The 18220-nt window shown below is 44.0% G+C and overlaps 1 protein-coding gene across 1 annotated transcript in view; it reads left to right on the top strand.

Annotated features, from left to right (window-relative positions):
- The window catches only part of adgrg6 (adhesion G protein-coupled receptor G6), a 67224-nt gene that overhangs the window by 41755 nt on the left and 7249 nt on the right, over window positions 1-18220 (top strand). Inside the window, exons 20-22 of the mRNA XM_083789911.1 lie at window positions 249-350; window positions 3122-3275; window positions 5045-5105. Coding sequence (XP_083646037.1) covers window positions 249-350; window positions 3122-3275; window positions 5045-5105 — 317 coding nt within the window. The remainder of the gene's footprint in view (window positions 1-248; window positions 351-3121; window positions 3276-5044; window positions 5106-18220) is intronic.

Consider the following 18220-nt stretch of genomic DNA (forward strand, 5'->3'; position numbering starts at 1 on the left):
TGTAGAATCGGATCAGGTCTAAATGGGTTTCCGTCCGTCTGTCTGTCCGTCCGTCCGACCGTCTGTCATTTAGGTAAATGGTGCATTTATATAGCGCTTTGATCTGTCTGTCTGTCTGTCTGTCTGTCTGTCTGTCTGTCTGTCTGTCTGTCTGCCTCTCTCTCGCTCTCTCTCTCTCTCTCTCTCTCTCTCTCTCTCTCTGTCTCTCTCTCTCTCTCTCTCTCTGTCTCTGTCTCTCTCTCTGGTAGGCCTGTTCATCTTCGTGTTCCACTGTGCCATGAAGGAGAACGTGCAGAAGCAATGGAGGAGGTACCTCTGCTGCGGACGCTTCCGATTGGCTGACAACTCAGGTCTGTCTCCTCCCACTCTCTTATGGCGTAGATAAGATGATGACATCGGAACAATTTAATTTACTTATTTATTTGGCATTTTTTGATCTGCACCGTTGGAATCCATATAGACACCCCCCCCCCCCCCCCCCCCCCCTCCAAGCAAGGCTTTATTTCATTCTGGACGGGAACCCCATTTGGTGTTTATAGCATTATGTTATGCTTTAGCTATTGAAAAATAGAAGATCTACAAGCTCATAGCGAGCTTGTAGGTCTGCTTTTTTTCAAAAATCGTGAAAATTGTAGTGCAAAGCTTTTAATATATACTCTGTCAGAGCGAACGTTTTTAACTCAAATCGTTGCTTCTGGGAGGGGGGGGGGGGGGGGAAGTCCCTGGAACAACATATTTCCAGATGGGGGGGGGGGGGGGGGTCGGTGGCCAATTACATAATAACATGGAAATGTCTGAGAACGACTGACACAGAAACGTAGGGAAGAGACGCCAGCAAACAAGGTTGTCTCTTCACACCACAGGGACTTCCATTGAAACACAGACACGAGACCCCCTCGAACACAGACAGAAGACGTGTTTCCAACGTGTAACCTATATGGCCGCCCCCACATCGGGGTCTTGCCGCTGCCATTATACTTCCTTCCAATCTTGGCAGGCATTGCATTGGCTGCAGCCGTTAACTTCACAACCCGCATGGTTCCAACCATGCATGGGTCTTCACTCTCAACCACCTCTGATTGTTGTCACGTTGCAAATTAAAAAAATGTTCCAATGACTCAAATTAAAACCCATTTTGGTGTTTAGCAGTATGTTATGCTTTAGCTATTTTTGGGAAATCGAAGAACGACTGACATAGAAACATGGCTTTTTCAGAAAACTGTCAGGATGTAGAAGAAGACATTCTTAGAATCTGATCTCAGGTCAAAACGGGTTAAACGTAATTCAACTCCCGATCAGTCGTCGGTCGGTCGGTCGGTGGTCGAGGGATCCCTCGGTGCGCGCGTGCGTGACAGAACAAACGGTGAGTCGGTGAAGGGGGGGAAAATTGGCAAGAAATGCGAGTTGATTCTGGAGGAAAGAGAATGAGTATGGATGGATGGGAGCAGGGAGGGAGGGATGGGGAGGTGGGAGGTGATGAGCAGCAGATGAGTCAGTGAGTCACTGACTCACTGACTCATAGACTCACTGACTCACTGACATAGAGCTATAGCTATAGGGGCCTCATTCAGACAAATATGTTCAGAGGGTGAGGAGCAGTGTTGTTTTTGGCAGCAGATTTAGATTTTTAGTTTTAGTCATAGTCTCTTGAATAGTTTAATTTAGTTTTTAGTCACATTTTAGTCACCCCCGGTTTTAGCGTTAGTCTAGTTTTAGTCGACTAAATGTCATAAGATTGTAGTCGACTAAATCTACAGTTGATTTAGTCGACTAAAATGTATTTCGGCGCGTTGTGAGCTTGTAGATCTGCTATTTTCGGCATGCAACGGAGTGTAAATTGACTCATACTGGATCTCTTGTCCACTAGTCCCTTCCTAACATTTTAGTCTAGTTTTTATTTGTTCACAAAATTGTCAGGTGTATTTATTTAATTTTAGTCATCATAGCTTAGTTTACATTTAGTTTCCATTCATTGGTGCAAATGGAACCGCTCTCGGAGTTCAATGAAATGATCTGTACATTTAAAATAAGAGTGAAAGGGTATAGTCAGTGAAAGGCAGTGAATGCCACCTTTCTATGGGTGAAAGTGAGTAAACGCATGATAATAAGCCCTGAAGGACCACAACAGGTCTGTAACTCTGAGAGTGTTATACAAATGGAACCAAACACCGTTCGGTTCCATTCCAACACTCAGAGTCAAAGGGGGGTCTTTGCAAATTTGAGAACCACTAGCCTCGATACCCAGGCTTTCATTTCATCTGCGCGGAAGGAGAACCACTAGTATAGCCTAGTCAGTGCCTACTAGACCATCCCATTTAGGCCTGACCTCGAACATTTAAAAAAATTATTCTAAATCCTCCAGTTTTCTGAAATAAATATTTTCACGATTAAAATAAATACATTTGCAGACCTACAAGCGAGTGGCGCGCTACGAGCTTGTAGATCTTCCTTTTTTCAATAGTTAAAAGACCAAAAGGGTGCTGTGTCGTATTATTGAAGACAACCTGGTTCAAGTGTTTGAAATGTGGCCCAGGAAATGATTCTCCATTCATTTTTTCCATAGGCTTTTCAAAAAGTATTCATATAAAGACTGTTGCGCCGCGGACAAAGCCAAGTCGGATCGTGACAAATCATGACAACGAACAAAAATCTAATAATTAGAAAGAAGAAAATAAAGGCGGGCGACAACACTATTTGTTTTGTTTTTTTCTTTCATAAATGATTTGATCGGACCCAAAACATTGTGTTTATTGTCATGATTTGTCATGATCCGAGTTGGCTTTGTCCGCGTCGTAACCGTCTTTAAATATAATACTTTTTTAAAAGCCCATGGAGAAAATGAACGGAGAATCATTTCCTGGGCCACTCGTCGTTCTGAAAGGGGGCGGGACTGTGACGCTCTATAATGGTGTGGTGGAGAACAAAATTAAAAAAATGTGCCACGGACATGACAGAGTCTTTGCCACGGACACATTTGTCCGCGTCCAGACTCCAGAGGTACTTTTCACATGAAAGGTTTTGAAGGTACCTTTTAGAAGTCAGCCTGGAACAGACCAACAGAATGGGACTGTATGCCGGGACATGTTTGGTGACCGCTGACCCCTCGTTCTCCTCACCGCAGACTGGAGCAAGACGGCCACCAACAACACCAAGAAAGTGAGCTCGGACAACTGGGCAAGTCCCTCTCGTCAGCTCCTTTGGCTCCAGCACGGCCAACTGGACGTCCAAGGCCAAGGCCACGCTCAACCCCTTCGCCAAACGCCACAGCAACACAGGTGAGAACCTCCCCTCCCTCCATAACTCATTCTCTTTCCTCCCAAATCTCTTTCCTCTTGCCAATCTTTCTTTCCCCCTTCACCGACTCACCGTTTGTTCTGTCAACGCACACACACACACGCACACACACACGCACGCTCGCTCGCGCGCACGTGGAGCCGCCGCGCACCCTTATACCGGCCCCCCGTATAGGAGCACTGCAGCGTCAAATGATGAGCCGTGTTCATTTTGACCCGCATGAACGCCATTGGGCGGTAATGGGCACATCTACGAGCTCACACCTACACCGGGTCACCTTCTGTTACCTTACAGGGAAGAGATTTGGTGTAGAGGGGTGGGGGGGGGGGGGGGGGAGGAAGGGTAAAAGGTTTAGAGCCCCGGGAGGGGTCGCATTCCTGATGACCGACGTAGTCTCCGCTAGGAGTCGCAAGAGTCGTCAAAAGTCTCTCGCCGAGTCTCCTATTGACAGATGATTGGCTCAGGAATGATGGCTTCATGGGGTTTGTTTTTTTTGGGGGGTGAACTATACACTCCTTTAAGTAGTTTAGACCTGAGGCAGATTCATTTTTTAAATGGCTTCTAAATCATCACATAATTCTAATTTGGTAAATGCAAAATTGCATTTGAAGGAGGCTATACGAAATGGGACGGGTCTCGGCGTGTCTCACGTGACCTAATGGGCCTCCGAAATGCTGGAAGTGCGCTGCGACCCCCGAGTCGGGACGCGGTATGATTTTAGCCAACGGCTATTGATTTGTGGTCTGTCGGCGATGTATATATATATCGGCGTACAGTTTCCAAAACTGCACTCACATAACGGCATATTATTAGTAACATCAAAAGGAAGTAATTGTGCCTGCCGCGTATATCTGGATGGATGATAAAGGCTTTGTTCTGTTTTTTACCGTCATTTTAAGTGTTTTTTCATTCCATTTTATTCCTGGCCAAGAGTCCTGCTGGGCCTGTCGTCCCTCCTTCAAGCCATTTATTGTTCACTTAAGCACACACCCAACGGACAGGCACGCACGCACGCACGCACGCACGCACGCACGCACGCACGCACGCACGCACGCACGCACGCACGCACGCACGCACGCACGCACGCACGCATGCAAAGTAGTCGTGATCATTACAGGCCACGACAACAAATCATTTTCCGCTGAAAAGTTAGTCACGTTTTTTTTAACCAACTTGAATGAACATCAAAGTCAGTCAACGTGTCCCTAGCTCATATATCCACGTTTGCAGTGAAACTGCACTCAGAAGCTCTTTCTGCTCTTCTGCGCGTGCCGCGGCCGTGCTTTCTCGTTCCCGTTTGACCTCTCTCACTTGATGTTTCCCATTTAGCTCCCGCTGTTATACAAAGCAATGTGTTATTTCCTCTGACGCACTATGGGGGGTCACTGTTTCAATATAGCCTCGGAAACCCCAGACGTTTTTATTTCCAGGGAGAGAAAAAGAAAAAAAGGTCTGGCGTGCCGAGTCCACTTCAATTCGGCGTATACAGTAGCGCAAACGTCGCTCACTCTCTGCTGATTTCTGATCGTCTGCACCTTCGTTAAATTGACCCACACACATGTACACGCACTCACTCCTCTCTCTCTCTCTCTCTGTCGCTCTAATGAATCAGTCTCATGTCCTGCAGCTGTGTCTATATAGTTTCTCCCGGCGGATCCTGCCGGAAGCTGCCCTATGCCATAAATAGCATAGGTGTGTCATTTGCTCTGACGGTCTGTTCTATGCATTTGTACTTCTGTTTGCCGTGTAGAGAGCTCTTCCGTCCATTAGCGACTGAGAGAGAGAGAGAGAGAGAGGAGGTCCAAGTGGAGGTAAAAAAAAGAAGATTATTGACTGATTGACTTCCTGCTTCTTCTCACACCGTGTGCTGTGTTGAACGCGTGTTCCCCCCCCCCCCCCCCACAAAAAAAACAAGTTCATGTTCAATGCTGGGCTTGTTTTTTTTTGTTTGTTAAACACATGTCTCTCTGTCACAGACGGTAACGATCGATGGCGGAAACAATATATTTGAAAACATATATTGTTTTGTCACATTTCTGTCCACGCCAATGATAATTCGCAATGCAACGACTTCCAACTTGCAACCGCTTCAGGGCCCGCTGCGGTTTCTCTCTGCGAGCCAGTCGGGTTGCGTCGCGGCTCATTGGCGTGGCCTTTTGCCTGGGCTTTATAAGGCCAACATTGACCACGAAACGTCTGGAACAACCAGCCACTGATCTGTGTCTGTGATTGCCCCCCCCTCCACCCTGTGATTGTCCACTGTGATGTCATAAAGGGCTCCCCCCCCCCCCCATCTTCAGTTTTTTTTGTAGGTTCTGTTATAAGGATCCATGAGTAATCCCTGGCTAATAAGATGCCTTAATGAATTATGATTGCCCCGTCCCCCCCCATAACCATAATTAACAGGACTACTGCGTAACCCGCATTCCTCGCTATTTAATCCAATATTCTACACTGCCGAGATCGTCTTATTACCTTTAGAGCATACGCCAAAGTATTTGCAGCTTTCAACCACGAAAATCCGGCGAAAAATAGTCTGATGGTTTGCTGTTGATCAGAAGAACCAGCGGCCAATACAATGCGGAACGGCAACAGCCTCCACAGCTAGTTGTAGTCCAAACAAACGGCCCGTTCACATGCATTGGGCTCATTTTCCCAGAAGCCCTAGCAGCCTGCAGAGGATGACTTGATTTCCGGATTCGTAACGCGACGGCCTCGTCACCATGGTCCGGGACGGGCGAATTAAACCCATTAAACAACTAGCGGGTTTAGCGTCTTAAGCAGAGTTGATCGTTTGATTAAACAATTTAAAGGCCTGAAAGTGTTTTGAAACTTTAAAAAATAATGTCTTTCGGACTTCCTGCAGCATCGCAGGCGTGCATTAATGAGTCTTTACGATAAAGAACACCCTCTCGTGTAATATTTCTTAATTAATGAGTCTTGACGATAAAGAACACCCTCTCGTGTAATATTTCTTAATTAAGGCATAGAAGCACTGAGAAAACTGTTGCGCCTTTCTTCGTCCTTTTTTTCCAAACTTGACTACAGTAGCGGTGGTCTCAAAAACATATGGGAAACTTTGACCGAAAAAGACTCGCTCACCGTATAGAAACTAGAAGTAAAACTCCTTAGACTGAAATAACATTTATTTTTATTTTATCATGCTCATAAAGTGCTCTGTGCTCAAAGTGCAATTAATTAAGGCATATACGTTTTATTAGCCAGGGATCCTTTTAACAACATCAGACGCCCTTTGTACCCAAAGCGGGTACAAAGGCCACTAAAAGCCTCCGTGCACTCGGACTATAATACTCCATGGATGAGTAAGCCAGCTCCTCGTCCCCTCAAAGCTAAACCCCCCTGCCATCCTTATCCTTAACTTGATGTTTCTCCCAAATACACTAAATACAATGACCGGCTTAATAATAAATCTGGTTGTCATTAGATATAATCACTGATAATTATCATAGTGTGTGGGTGTGTGTGTGTGTGTGTGTTCTTTGAAGTTTAACACAACAGGTTGAGGATAACTCTGGCGCATCGTGAGTGTTTCTGAGAACAAGGCCAAGTGTGTTGTTGGCCTTTTTTGTGTTGTTGTTGCATGGGATTGGATAGCGTGCGTGCGTGCGTGCGTGCGTGCGTTGCGTGCGTGCGTGCGTGCGTTTGCGTGTGATAGCATGCCTGGATCAAGATAGAGAATCGTGGAATGGAACTCCCATTGAGAAAATGGAATCTCTGTGTCCCATGTTGCGATTCACACAGTCCAAAATGGTCTGTGTCCCATGTTGCGATTCACACACTCCAAAAATGGTTTGTGTCCCATGTTGCGATTCACACATGTGTTTGCGTGCTCAACTGACAACGATTTCGAGGATCAAAGGGAATTGTTCCTTGAGACGAGACTGTCTGATTAAAACCAATCAGACAGTCTCGTCTCAAGAAACAATCCCGCAGTCACAAAATAAGTTTCAGAGCTTTTATTTTATTTGTATGTATATATGTGTGCCGAAGCGGCAGTCATAAGGACACCGTTATGTCCCTCAGGCCTTCGGCAGTCTAGCTCATTAAGACCTGAGGCCGAATCTACAAATCTCTTCTAAATCTTAAAGATGGAGTGCCACAATGTTTGTATTTTTTCCAGTTTGTCATGTGTCTATGAGGTGACAGTACTTCATTAGACACCCTGGAGTCGTTTTTATGTGCAATGGTGTATTCACTTTGTATTTAGGGTTTCTTCCTGGAGGTTGAACCCTTGACAGTCAAACAGGCCAATGAAATAAACAGTAATATAGTGACATCACATTATCAGCCCCTCCCCTAACCCCTCCCCCTTTATCATACAACTACAGCTGTGGGTGCGGATTCAGTTCAGGTGGATCACCGCCCATCACCACCCACCAGGCAAACCAGGCATACTTAATGAAGTGGTGGGCGTGTCCACATAAAAGCACGATTTTAACAAATACTGTACACTTTTATACTGTACACTTTTTGGAAAAAGGTCTTTCTCCTTATATTATTAATAACACCTGATGACCATGTTTTAGGGTGGAAAAAAATTGTGGCACTCCATCTTTAACTGTTTTAACATTTTCACTTCAAGGAGATTATATGTATTTGGCCGCCCGCCGCCATCTAAAATATATTGTGTCCTAGGCACCCCCAGAAGCAAAGATTTGAGTTAAAAACCATCCCTTTCTGTATAAGTACTGTATATAAATTATATTCAAAGATTTGCACAAATTCACGATTTTTCAAACATAGCAGATCTACAAGCTCCGATTGCGGCACGAAGTGTCGTGCTAGGAGCTTGTAGGTCTGCTAAAGTGGTTCAAATCGAACATGACACAGCCGCTTTCCCGATCGTAATGGGTTAAAACGCTGACGACGGCCTGCGGGGGCCGGAGCAGCGTCTGTTCCACGTTAATTCACAGCTTAGGCTAATTTACATGATTGAACGCATGAGTCATATCATCTAATCTTGACTCGCTGGGATGTTGGGGCCGCATGAAAGTTAAATCATTTTTAACTGTACAGTTTTAAGAGTTTTGAAGTGTGTGAAATGTTTCAATCCAAAATATGCAGTAGTAAAAAATATAGATATATTTTTTTCAAAATGTATTTATGGCAGTGCTTCAACATCGTGTCAGAGATTTGCCGCATAGTCGTTCACCACAATTGGGAGTTTGTTTGAATTTGACGCATTTTTAAGGGTTAATTTAGTTGTACAAACTTTCAGGACGCATTTAACCAGAACATGTAAGCTTCTATGTATGCTCAACGACCATGTTTATAATCCCTGGGGACTATACGAACATACTTACTGCATTTGTGTGAGTTAAAACAAATCAGAGAAAAATGTAAAAAAAAAAAGATTTGAAAGATGCCTGAAGAAGGTCAATAGACCGAAAGCCTCACTTTGTTCTATAATTTCTTCACTGTGTGTGAAGGAGAGACGGATGAGGAGCAGAAATGAAGCGCTAGTATATCGATCAGTTCAAAACCACGGAGAGCGCCCTGGATTAGGAGAGACGAGTCATTCTTTCTGCCGCGCTAACAGCTAAGTCAACGGTAAGCTAACATGAGCACAGAACGTAGCATACCGTAGCCGAAAGGCGAACTGACAAATAAAAAAAAAGGGAAAAAAATCTGAATATTCCTCTCTCGCCCGGTATCATTGAGGATGCGCTAGGACGTCTACAGACGTCCTAGGGACGGAATGTTTAATCAACGGCAATGGCGTATCAAAATGAGGCTTCAATTGGCATTAATCAACGGTAATGGCGCTATAGGAGTTAATATATTAAAATACAAAGAAAATGCATTTCAAAGTAAAGGATAATAATCGGATTTTGACTATAGCATGACACCCTAAAACTTATATGGGTGCCTTCTTTTTTAAATGTTTCCTTATGGCTTTCGCCTTTATTTTATATTTTGTATGGAGGGACAGCTAGTAGGCTAACAGGAAATGGGGAGAGATATGGGGGGGGTGACATGCATGTGACATGCGTCGGGAGTCGAACCCGCGACACACTGCCAGACCGGATAACGAGCCAAGGTGCCTGGACCGCTGAGCCACGGCCACGGCCCTATGGGGTCCCTTTGTCCCTTCTAACCAAAACAATGTCATCTTCTACCCAAACATAATGCAAAAGTCATTTCTGAAGCACTTTTCTGTAATTGGCCCCCAGAACTATTATCATTGTCTTATATATATATATATATATATATATATATATATACATATATATATATATATATATATGGGCTATAATATGTCTCGCCGTCAGCCTATAGCTCTCAGCACCAGCACGTCCAAACGGGCCGTAACTATTGCTGTCGCTCAAAGCGGCAACTTTGAGTGAAAGCAGGCAGTTTTCACATTGTGTCAGCGAGGCAGGCTGCAGCAAATTGCTTTAGACCACATGGGTTAAGTTGGGGAAATTGCTTGTCAATGTTGCTGGACGTCACACTGCACCACTGATGTCTGCTCTCGCACGCTCTCTCTCTCTCTGTCTCTCTCTCGCTCTCTCTCTCTCTCTGGGAGGAGCGTTGTTGTGTTGTGCTGCACTGACTGCTAGACCACACAGAGCATATTATGCGTGCGTGCGTGAGAAAGAGACAGAGAGAGCATGTAAAGAACATAGCCTGCTGTCAGGGTGGACACCAGAAATGTCTCCAAGATATGTTTTTATAGATCAACACAATAACTGCCTCATCAAAGTTTGTGCTTGCGTGTGAGCGTGCGTGTGAGCGTGCGTGTGAGCGTGCGTAGAGTGCTTGGCAGGAACTTTTGTTTTGTACTGTATGCCGATATGTATATAGCCCACAAACATCTGTCGGTACTGACCAGGTGTCCTTAATTCATCCCCCCGACAGCTGCACAGAGACACATTTTAACGACCCCAATGAAAACAGACTAACAACATTAGTCTCTCTGGGCTATTTGAAAAACACAACAATGGTTTGGCAGGAACTGTATATCTAGTCTAATAACTCGTATAATACGCATCTTCTCGACCTCGTCCAGGTGTCTGTTCATCCTCGAAATGAATTCACTCAAAGACTACAGAATAACAACATCAGTGTTTGTCCCTTTTAGGGCCATATATGGAGATTTTTGTGTCTCTGTGCCTTTATTGCACAAAATGCACGCACGCACACACACACACACACACACACACACACACACACACACACACACACACACACACACACACACACACACACAAAACTTAACTTAAAAAAAAAACTTTAAAAGAAAAAACTTTAAAACAAAAACTTAACTTAAAAAACTTTAAAAAAAATACATGCACGCACATATACACACTATTATTATTATTTTTAAACGTAACTTAAAAAACCTTAACTTAACCTTAACGTACCTAAAAGTACGTATAGTTTATTCGAATTGTTGTTATTGCAATTTACGAGCTGCGTTCGCTTCCCGCGTCCGCGCGTCTTACTTGTTCCTAATATATGGAGTTCTGTGTCATGGCTTGCCCAACTATGAAGTGTGTCGTCATGGGATCTATAGGTCCACTGGCAGAGCCTGACCCAGAGCCTTTTGTGGTGGTGGTATAGGCTACCTGTCACAACAGGTCGGGGCTCCATATATGGAGATCTAAGTGTTTGATGTTTGAGGTCATGTAGTTTTGCTGGCCGGCTCCATATATGCAGATCTTATAGGTGATGATCCAGCCTTCTCCATGTATGGTTATCCAGGGTTAGAAGAGGTCAGTGTCGTGATCTTTAGAGAGGCCATCTTTAGAGGCCATATAGGGAGGCACCATATATGGAGATGTAACGGTCTTCATGGTGTCACGTATATTGTCACAGGGCGTGGCCATATATGGAGAAGTGATGTCACGAGGCATGGCCCTATATGGAGGCATGGGTGACGGTCGGACGGACGGGAGATGCAGGTTATTTTGTACATTGCACTCTTCACCGAATTTCATTAATTTAAGAATCTGGACAGTCTTTTGCTGGGAGGAAAATCCCAGGCTGTTTTATGGTCTTGCCTGGCCGCGGTATATCTCTGTCAAAGTGCAGGTGCAACGCAGTGTTTCTCTGTGCCAGACGTGCGTCCACTATGTCTTTAATCATTCCAGATGTATACGACGTGATTGAATTACTGTGTCAGAATCGGCCTGTGTGTGTGTGTGTGTGGCAGTGTGTCAGTCCGTCAGTCCGTTTTGCTCTCCCCAAGTTGGCACCCGGGATTTACATTTTTGACAATTGACACTAAAAATTAAATAAATAAATGCGTTACAAATATCGTGGAAGGATTTAGGAAAAGAAAATCGACCATTTTGGCCGGGGAACCCCTTTTGGTGTTTTAAACATTGTTATAATTTAGCTATTGGAAAAATTGCAGATCTACAAGCGAGTGGCGCGCGCTACGAGCTTGTAGGACTGCTATTTTTGAAGAATCATGAAAATGTGGCGCAGATTTGGAATATATATATGGAGCAACATATTTTCAGATAGGGGTCAGAGAGGCAAATTACATATGACCTTTGGGGTCCTTGACATGAAATATTGAGCACCACTGATACAGGAACATGAGGTTTTTCTGAAAACTGGAGGATTTAGAAGAATCCCCCCCCCCCCCCCCCCCCCTGTCCTGACTTTTCACTTAAACGGTTCTCTGCTTTTCTCCGTTCCTGAAAAATACCATAAGCCCTCCGCCCCGGAAATAACACTTAAAAAAAGTCTGTCTCCAGTTTCCAGTTTTCAGTTTATTTATTTTATTTATAGTACAAAATCACCCCCTGGGGGTCTCTCTCTCTGTGCACGTTACAGCAGTAATACGATCAAAAAACTAATCAAAGACACAAAACATTGCAATAGCAAATCTCCGTGCCCTGCACGCGAGACCGTACCAGAAAAACGAGTCCCTTCTGTGACCCATGTGTTTGTGGGTGTTGTGAAACACAAGTGCTTATGGCGCCGAGATGAGAGAAAAAATGATAATTTGACATTTTGCACGGGGGAAAGATTTGAGGCACATTTTAACGATTTTTCAAAAATAGCAGACCTACAAGCTCGTAGCGGCGCGCTATGAGCTTGTAGATCTGCTATTTTTCAATAGCTAAATTATAACATAATGTTTAAAACACCGGTTAATGGCTTTTCAGAGTAAAATCTGCCTCGTCTGCGTCACACTCTAGCGCCTTTACTATGAATGATTCCCCGGCAACAACAAAAAAAGTACTCTATGTTATAAGATAAATAAGAATATGCATGTTGCATGTTTGCATGTTCTCCCTGTGTCCCCTAGGCCTAGGGTATAGGTATACCCTCACAACAAAAACATGCAGTAAGCCTGGTCTCTAAACTAAAGGAACTGGTCGGAAAAACGTGTTCCTTCCATGCGCTATAAGTCCAACCGGGGAAACTCCCCGCCCTGTCAGGTGAAAAGAAGCATAGGAGGAAGCATGATGTCAGTCCGTTGCTCTCCCCAGGTTGGCAGAGGGAGTGTAGCGCACCCAGCATTACAGTTGTTTTGAACTTTGTTCGGCCATTTTAAAATAGCCAATCTACAAGCTCACAATGCGTCGCATCGTGATCTTGTAGATTGGCTATTTTTCAAAACATCTGTATACATTTGAAAACTTGAAATGAGACATTCCGGACATTGCAGTATTTATACTTTTACTTAAAGGTATATTCAGTGATTTCACTTAATTTAAATATCACTTTTTTTTTTCTTTTTTTTTTTGGATAATCCTCCCTACTATAAAGTGTGCTGACCATATAAGGAGTTCCTCCCTGTCCCCAGTGAGCCCCTGGGGTGTAAAAAAAAACCCCTAGTTTCGGTTTGGGCTTTGGGTGGCAAAGCCTTCATCCAATCAGGATGAGAGGGACCTTCCTCCAATCATGATCGAGCGGGGGGGGGGGGGGGGGGGGGGGTGCATGTGCTGTTGGTCTGTTGTACTTCCCCCCCACTGTAGAACGTGTGCACATCTTGTTAACAGGGCGGACCTTTTTTTCCAAATCACCCAAATCACTGAATGCTCCTTTAAGTAAAAACATGTTTCCCATCAACCCATAGCTGGAAGGGGCCACGAGTGAAATCCCATGGGTTTTAGTGAGTTCCTATTCTCTTCTTATCCCGTCACTTTGTTTTTGTTTTTCCTTCCTTTTCATCTTCACTGTCCTCGTTGGAAACGTTTGCTGCCCCACAGGGAAAGCCATGCACATTCCTGTACTAAATCCCCCCCTTGCATCACCAGCTTCTTCAAACTGCCACATCAATTCTTCCATGACATCGTCCGTGTGTTGTGGCTCAGAGCAACCTGCTGCGCTAACGTTTTAATAACAGAGTGCTGACAGGATACAGTAATTTAAAAAAGCCTCGTTTATGATGCGCGACAGTGTTGTATATAGGTCGGCTATTTGTGATGTAGCCACACCGTCGTGCGACCAAGTAATGACTTGTTGGGCTTAACCCATTTAGGCCTGACCTCGAAAATAAAAATAATATATATATTTTCACAATTTTTCAAAAATAGCCGGACCTGCGCGCTATGAGCTTTTTTTCAATAGCTAAAGCATAGCATAATGCTAACACCAAAAGGGGTTCCCGCCCAAAATGGGTTAAAGGCCTGGTTTACCCAACTCTGACTTATTTTCTATCAATCAGTAATAAGTACTTGTGCATTGTATTTAGCTATTTTAAGAAGAAAAAAGGAGAAAAAAAAATGGGTTTAATTACTTTCCCATTCCATATAGCTATAATTGGTCTATCGAAAAATGTGTGTTCTCTGTGTTCATGTCAAGACGTGGGTTCATTTTGTTCAAAATACAATGTCCATCTATTTGCCAGAGAATCACTGTGTTTACTTAATACTTATTTATATCCATAGTAATGAATATTTCCCTTAAAAAAAAATCCACAAGTTTCACACATTTAATGTATTTGCTAAATAGTTACTGTATCGATTTCAAATAATTTAATCGTATCGTATATCGCCATAATTAACTAATATCGTCCATGCATCGTATCGTCATTCGTCAAGCATGTATCGTGATGCGTATAAAAAAACACCCTAGTTTGACACGTCACATGCTACTTCAAGCATAATGACATGTTGACAACACCGAACCCAAGAAGGTCAGTTGAACACAACAGGTGCCCTGGGACTTTACACACATTATTTTTGCAATTTATATTTAAAAAAAATATATTATGAATTATTTATTATACAGAGGCAAATTGTAATATACACCCGGGACCAGAGTTGGGTGTAACGAGTAACGGAATATTTCGTTACTGTAACGACACTACTTTGGTCGGTAACGAGTAATATAACGACACTACTCCTCCAAAATTGATAATCACATTGCAGTTACTGGTCGCTGCAGCGCTGCAGTTACTCGTTACTTAATTGCGTCATGTGGCTGCTTTCAGCAGTGTTGCTTTGGACTTGGAGAATAATGCACACAGCGGAGATGAGTTGAACATGAACAGTAATGGTGCACTGGAGTCGCGGACTAGAACATGTCAAACCGGTGTCAGATCAGCAGCAGCACAGCACTTTTCGTTACTGTCGTGGACTCGTAGGGTGGCCAGACGTCCGGTTTTAGACCCACCTGTCCTCCTCCCACCTCAACCTCTGGCCGGACACATCATTGTCCGTTTCTTTGTGATATAGCCTACAGTGCTTGTGTCATAACTGTCATTTACGTCGTCTCGGTATTAAAATCTCCGCAGCAGCACTGCTCTGCTCCACACAGCGAGCCAGTCTCCCACTGTCACAGAGACGGAGCAGACGTTGGGGTGTTGCCATGTCCGCTTATTATAAGCGGCTTTGGGCTTATTTTATAATAGCCTAGGCAGGCTTCTTTTGGGCTTGTTTTCATTAGACATGGCTGCTTGTTTCTCTTCCAAAACCTGGCAACACTGCCAGCTGGGAGGGTCGGTTTGTTTGTTGTAGAATGTATGTGCTCTCAGAGTCACAATCACTAGTTAGTTAATGCAGAGATGAATAAACCAAATATGCCGACATGAAAAACTACATTTAATGAGCATGGAGCAGGGAACTCCACATCATAAAGCGATAAAGAAAGGATGATTTCTCTCAGTCTCATTTTATTTGAATATATTTGATTTGATTGATTGAAGAATTGATTAGAAGTTTGCATAGAAAAAGGTCCAAGAGAACCTGCACTGCACTAGACCGTTTTGGAAAGGCCCATTTTGTTTTATTCCTCCACAACCTGGTAAAGAGCAAAAATAAATATCTTGTGTATGTCCTCCTTATTAGGATTATAAAGATTTGTTAAGTGGTAAATGATGTGACCATGCGACAGGCTATGTTATGGAGTAACGCAAAAGTAATGTAACGAGTAATGTAACTAGTTACTTTCTCCAGGGAGTAATAAAGTAATGTAAGGCATTACTTTTTTTAAAGTAATATGTAATATGTAGTGTATTACTTTTATGAGTAACGGACCCCAACTCTGCCCGGGACAAATATTTTGGGCATGTCATTATAGGAGTTATCTCAATTCTTTATTTAACCCCATTTTGGGCGGGAACCCCTTTCGGTGTTAGCATTATGTTATGCTTTAGCTATTGAAAAATAGCAGATCTACAAGCTCATAGCGCGCCACTGAGTGGCGCACTACGAGCTTGTAGGTCTGCTATTTTTGAAAAATCGAAGAACGACTGACATAGAAGATCTCAGGTCAAAATGGGTTGAAATATAGTAACCAGGCCTACATTTGTATTTAGCCTATGGTATATGACGCCGCATAAGAAAGTTCCAATTGGCATATTTTCCCATGGACAATGTTAACCGCCGTCAGCACAAAGCAGTAACGTGAAGTGCTCCGTCTGTATTGTTTTCTCTGCACCGCGGGGTGTTTGTATTGTTTTCTCTGCACCGCGGGGTGTTTGTATTGTTTTCTCTGCACCGCGGGGTGTTTGTATTGTTTTCTCTGCACCGCGGGGTGTTTGTATTGTTTTCTCTGCACCGCGGGGTGTTTGTATTGTTTTCTCTGCACCGCGGGGTGTTTGTATTGTTTTCTCTGCACCGCGGGGTGTTTGTATTGTTTTCTCTGCACCGCGGGGTGTTTGTATTGTTTTCTCTGCACCGCGGGGTGTTTGTATTGTTTTCTCTGCACCGCGGGGTGTTTGTATTGTTTTCTCTGCACCGCGGGGTGTTTGTATTGTTTTCTCTGCACCGCGGGGTGTTTGTATTGTTTTCTCTGCACCGCGGGGTGTTTGCTTGGAGGGCGTTTGACTCTTTGCTGACGACGGTGTGTCCAGGTCGTGTCATTGACCTGGAATGGTATATAATACAGTATGGTAATACTGTATTATTATACAGTATGTTATACAGTATGTTTTCTTTGCCCCAGGGTTCTGTTTGGTGGAGGGGTTCCATACCTCAGCTTTTTGATATATGGGTTAGGCCCACTCTTTTTTTACATGAGAGCTTTTCAAAATGACCAGCTCAACAAGATCTGTATACTCACTGAAAACATTATAATACCATTGCTGAAAATGGCTTTGGAATAGTGCGGCGCTGGCATTACATTTAAGACACATGCACTTGGAATGGGAAGTGGGAGAAATGGAATAGGTAGAGGTTTTTTCTATTTAATTTGTAATCTACCGACATTTGTGCACAGCAACACTCTTGAAAACAAAGTATTGCATTATGGGTTTGAGCTGACAGGCACTTTTTTATGTCAAGTCAATCAATCAAGTCAACTTAATTCAAGTGGCAGATGCCAAAAAAATTATAATATTTAAATGAAATATTCTTTACGGGCATGTCATGTGATCTACCTGCACAGCCTTTGTGATCTACTGCTGGTAGATCGTGATCTGCCTTTTGGGCACCTTTGTGTTAAGGTTAAGCGGTTAGGCTTTTTATTTCTTTATTTTTCCAAAACATCTAGAATATAGCCTACATTTTCCTTGTCAGCAATCATTCTTTAAGAGATTATATACCAGGAGAACTCCTGCTGCGGCTTTGATGAGAAACAGATCATGAGGAGACATCGCCGGCACCCGAGTTGGTCTCTTCTGACCTCCCAACATTAAGGACGACACTCTAACCACAACGCCACTGAGCTCGCTGAAGCCCTCGGGGTGAAAAAAAAAGAAAGAATCCTCCGACTCACAATAAAAAGTTGTATGTATAGTGTATAGAGACAATGGACTCCAAAATATGTCTTTAATCTGTTTGACTGGCTATGGCTGGCGGTGGTGAGAGAGCTTCTGCTCTGGCAGAAGGATATACAGACTGGCCTGCAGGGGCCGTACGTGGCTCAGCGGTCCAGGCAACCTTGGCTGGTATAGTCCGAGCTCTGGCAGCGGTGTGCCACTGGGTTGGGTTCGACTCCCGATCCCGACGGCCTTTACTGAACACTGTCAAACCCCCCCCCCCCCCCCCCCCCCATCTCTCTCCCCATTTCCTGTCAGCCTACTGTGATTTTATCCCTCTACAAAAAATACAATAAAGGCGAAAGCCACAAAAAATATCGAAAAAAAAAAAAGAAGAAGGAAAACAGACTGAACCACCCCATTCATTTTGACGGCGCCAAAACTATAGGTATAAATTGTTTTTATCTCTCCTTTCAACCCTTTAAATCTAACCTCTAAAAATGACCTCTATAAATGTATGTCTGAAAATGTATTTTAAACAATGAAAGAACCATTTGTCGTGTGAGGACCAGGAGAATGGTCGTCACAAGTATAGCCGCGCACGCACGCACGCACGCACGCACGCACGCACGCACGCACGCACGCACGCACGCCTGCACGCACGCACGCACGCACGCACGCCTGCACGCACGCACGCACGCCTGCACGCACGCACGCACGCACGCACGCCTGCACGCACGCACGCCCGCGCGCATGCACGCATCCAGGAATCCAGATATTGAGCAAGCGTGTCCT

This window comes from Protomyctophum parallelum (genome assembly GCF_964188405.1).
Source record: "Protomyctophum parallelum genome assembly, chromosome: 19".
Classification (NCBI taxonomy): Eukaryota; Metazoa; Chordata; class Actinopteri; order Myctophiformes; family Myctophidae; genus Protomyctophum; species Protomyctophum parallelum.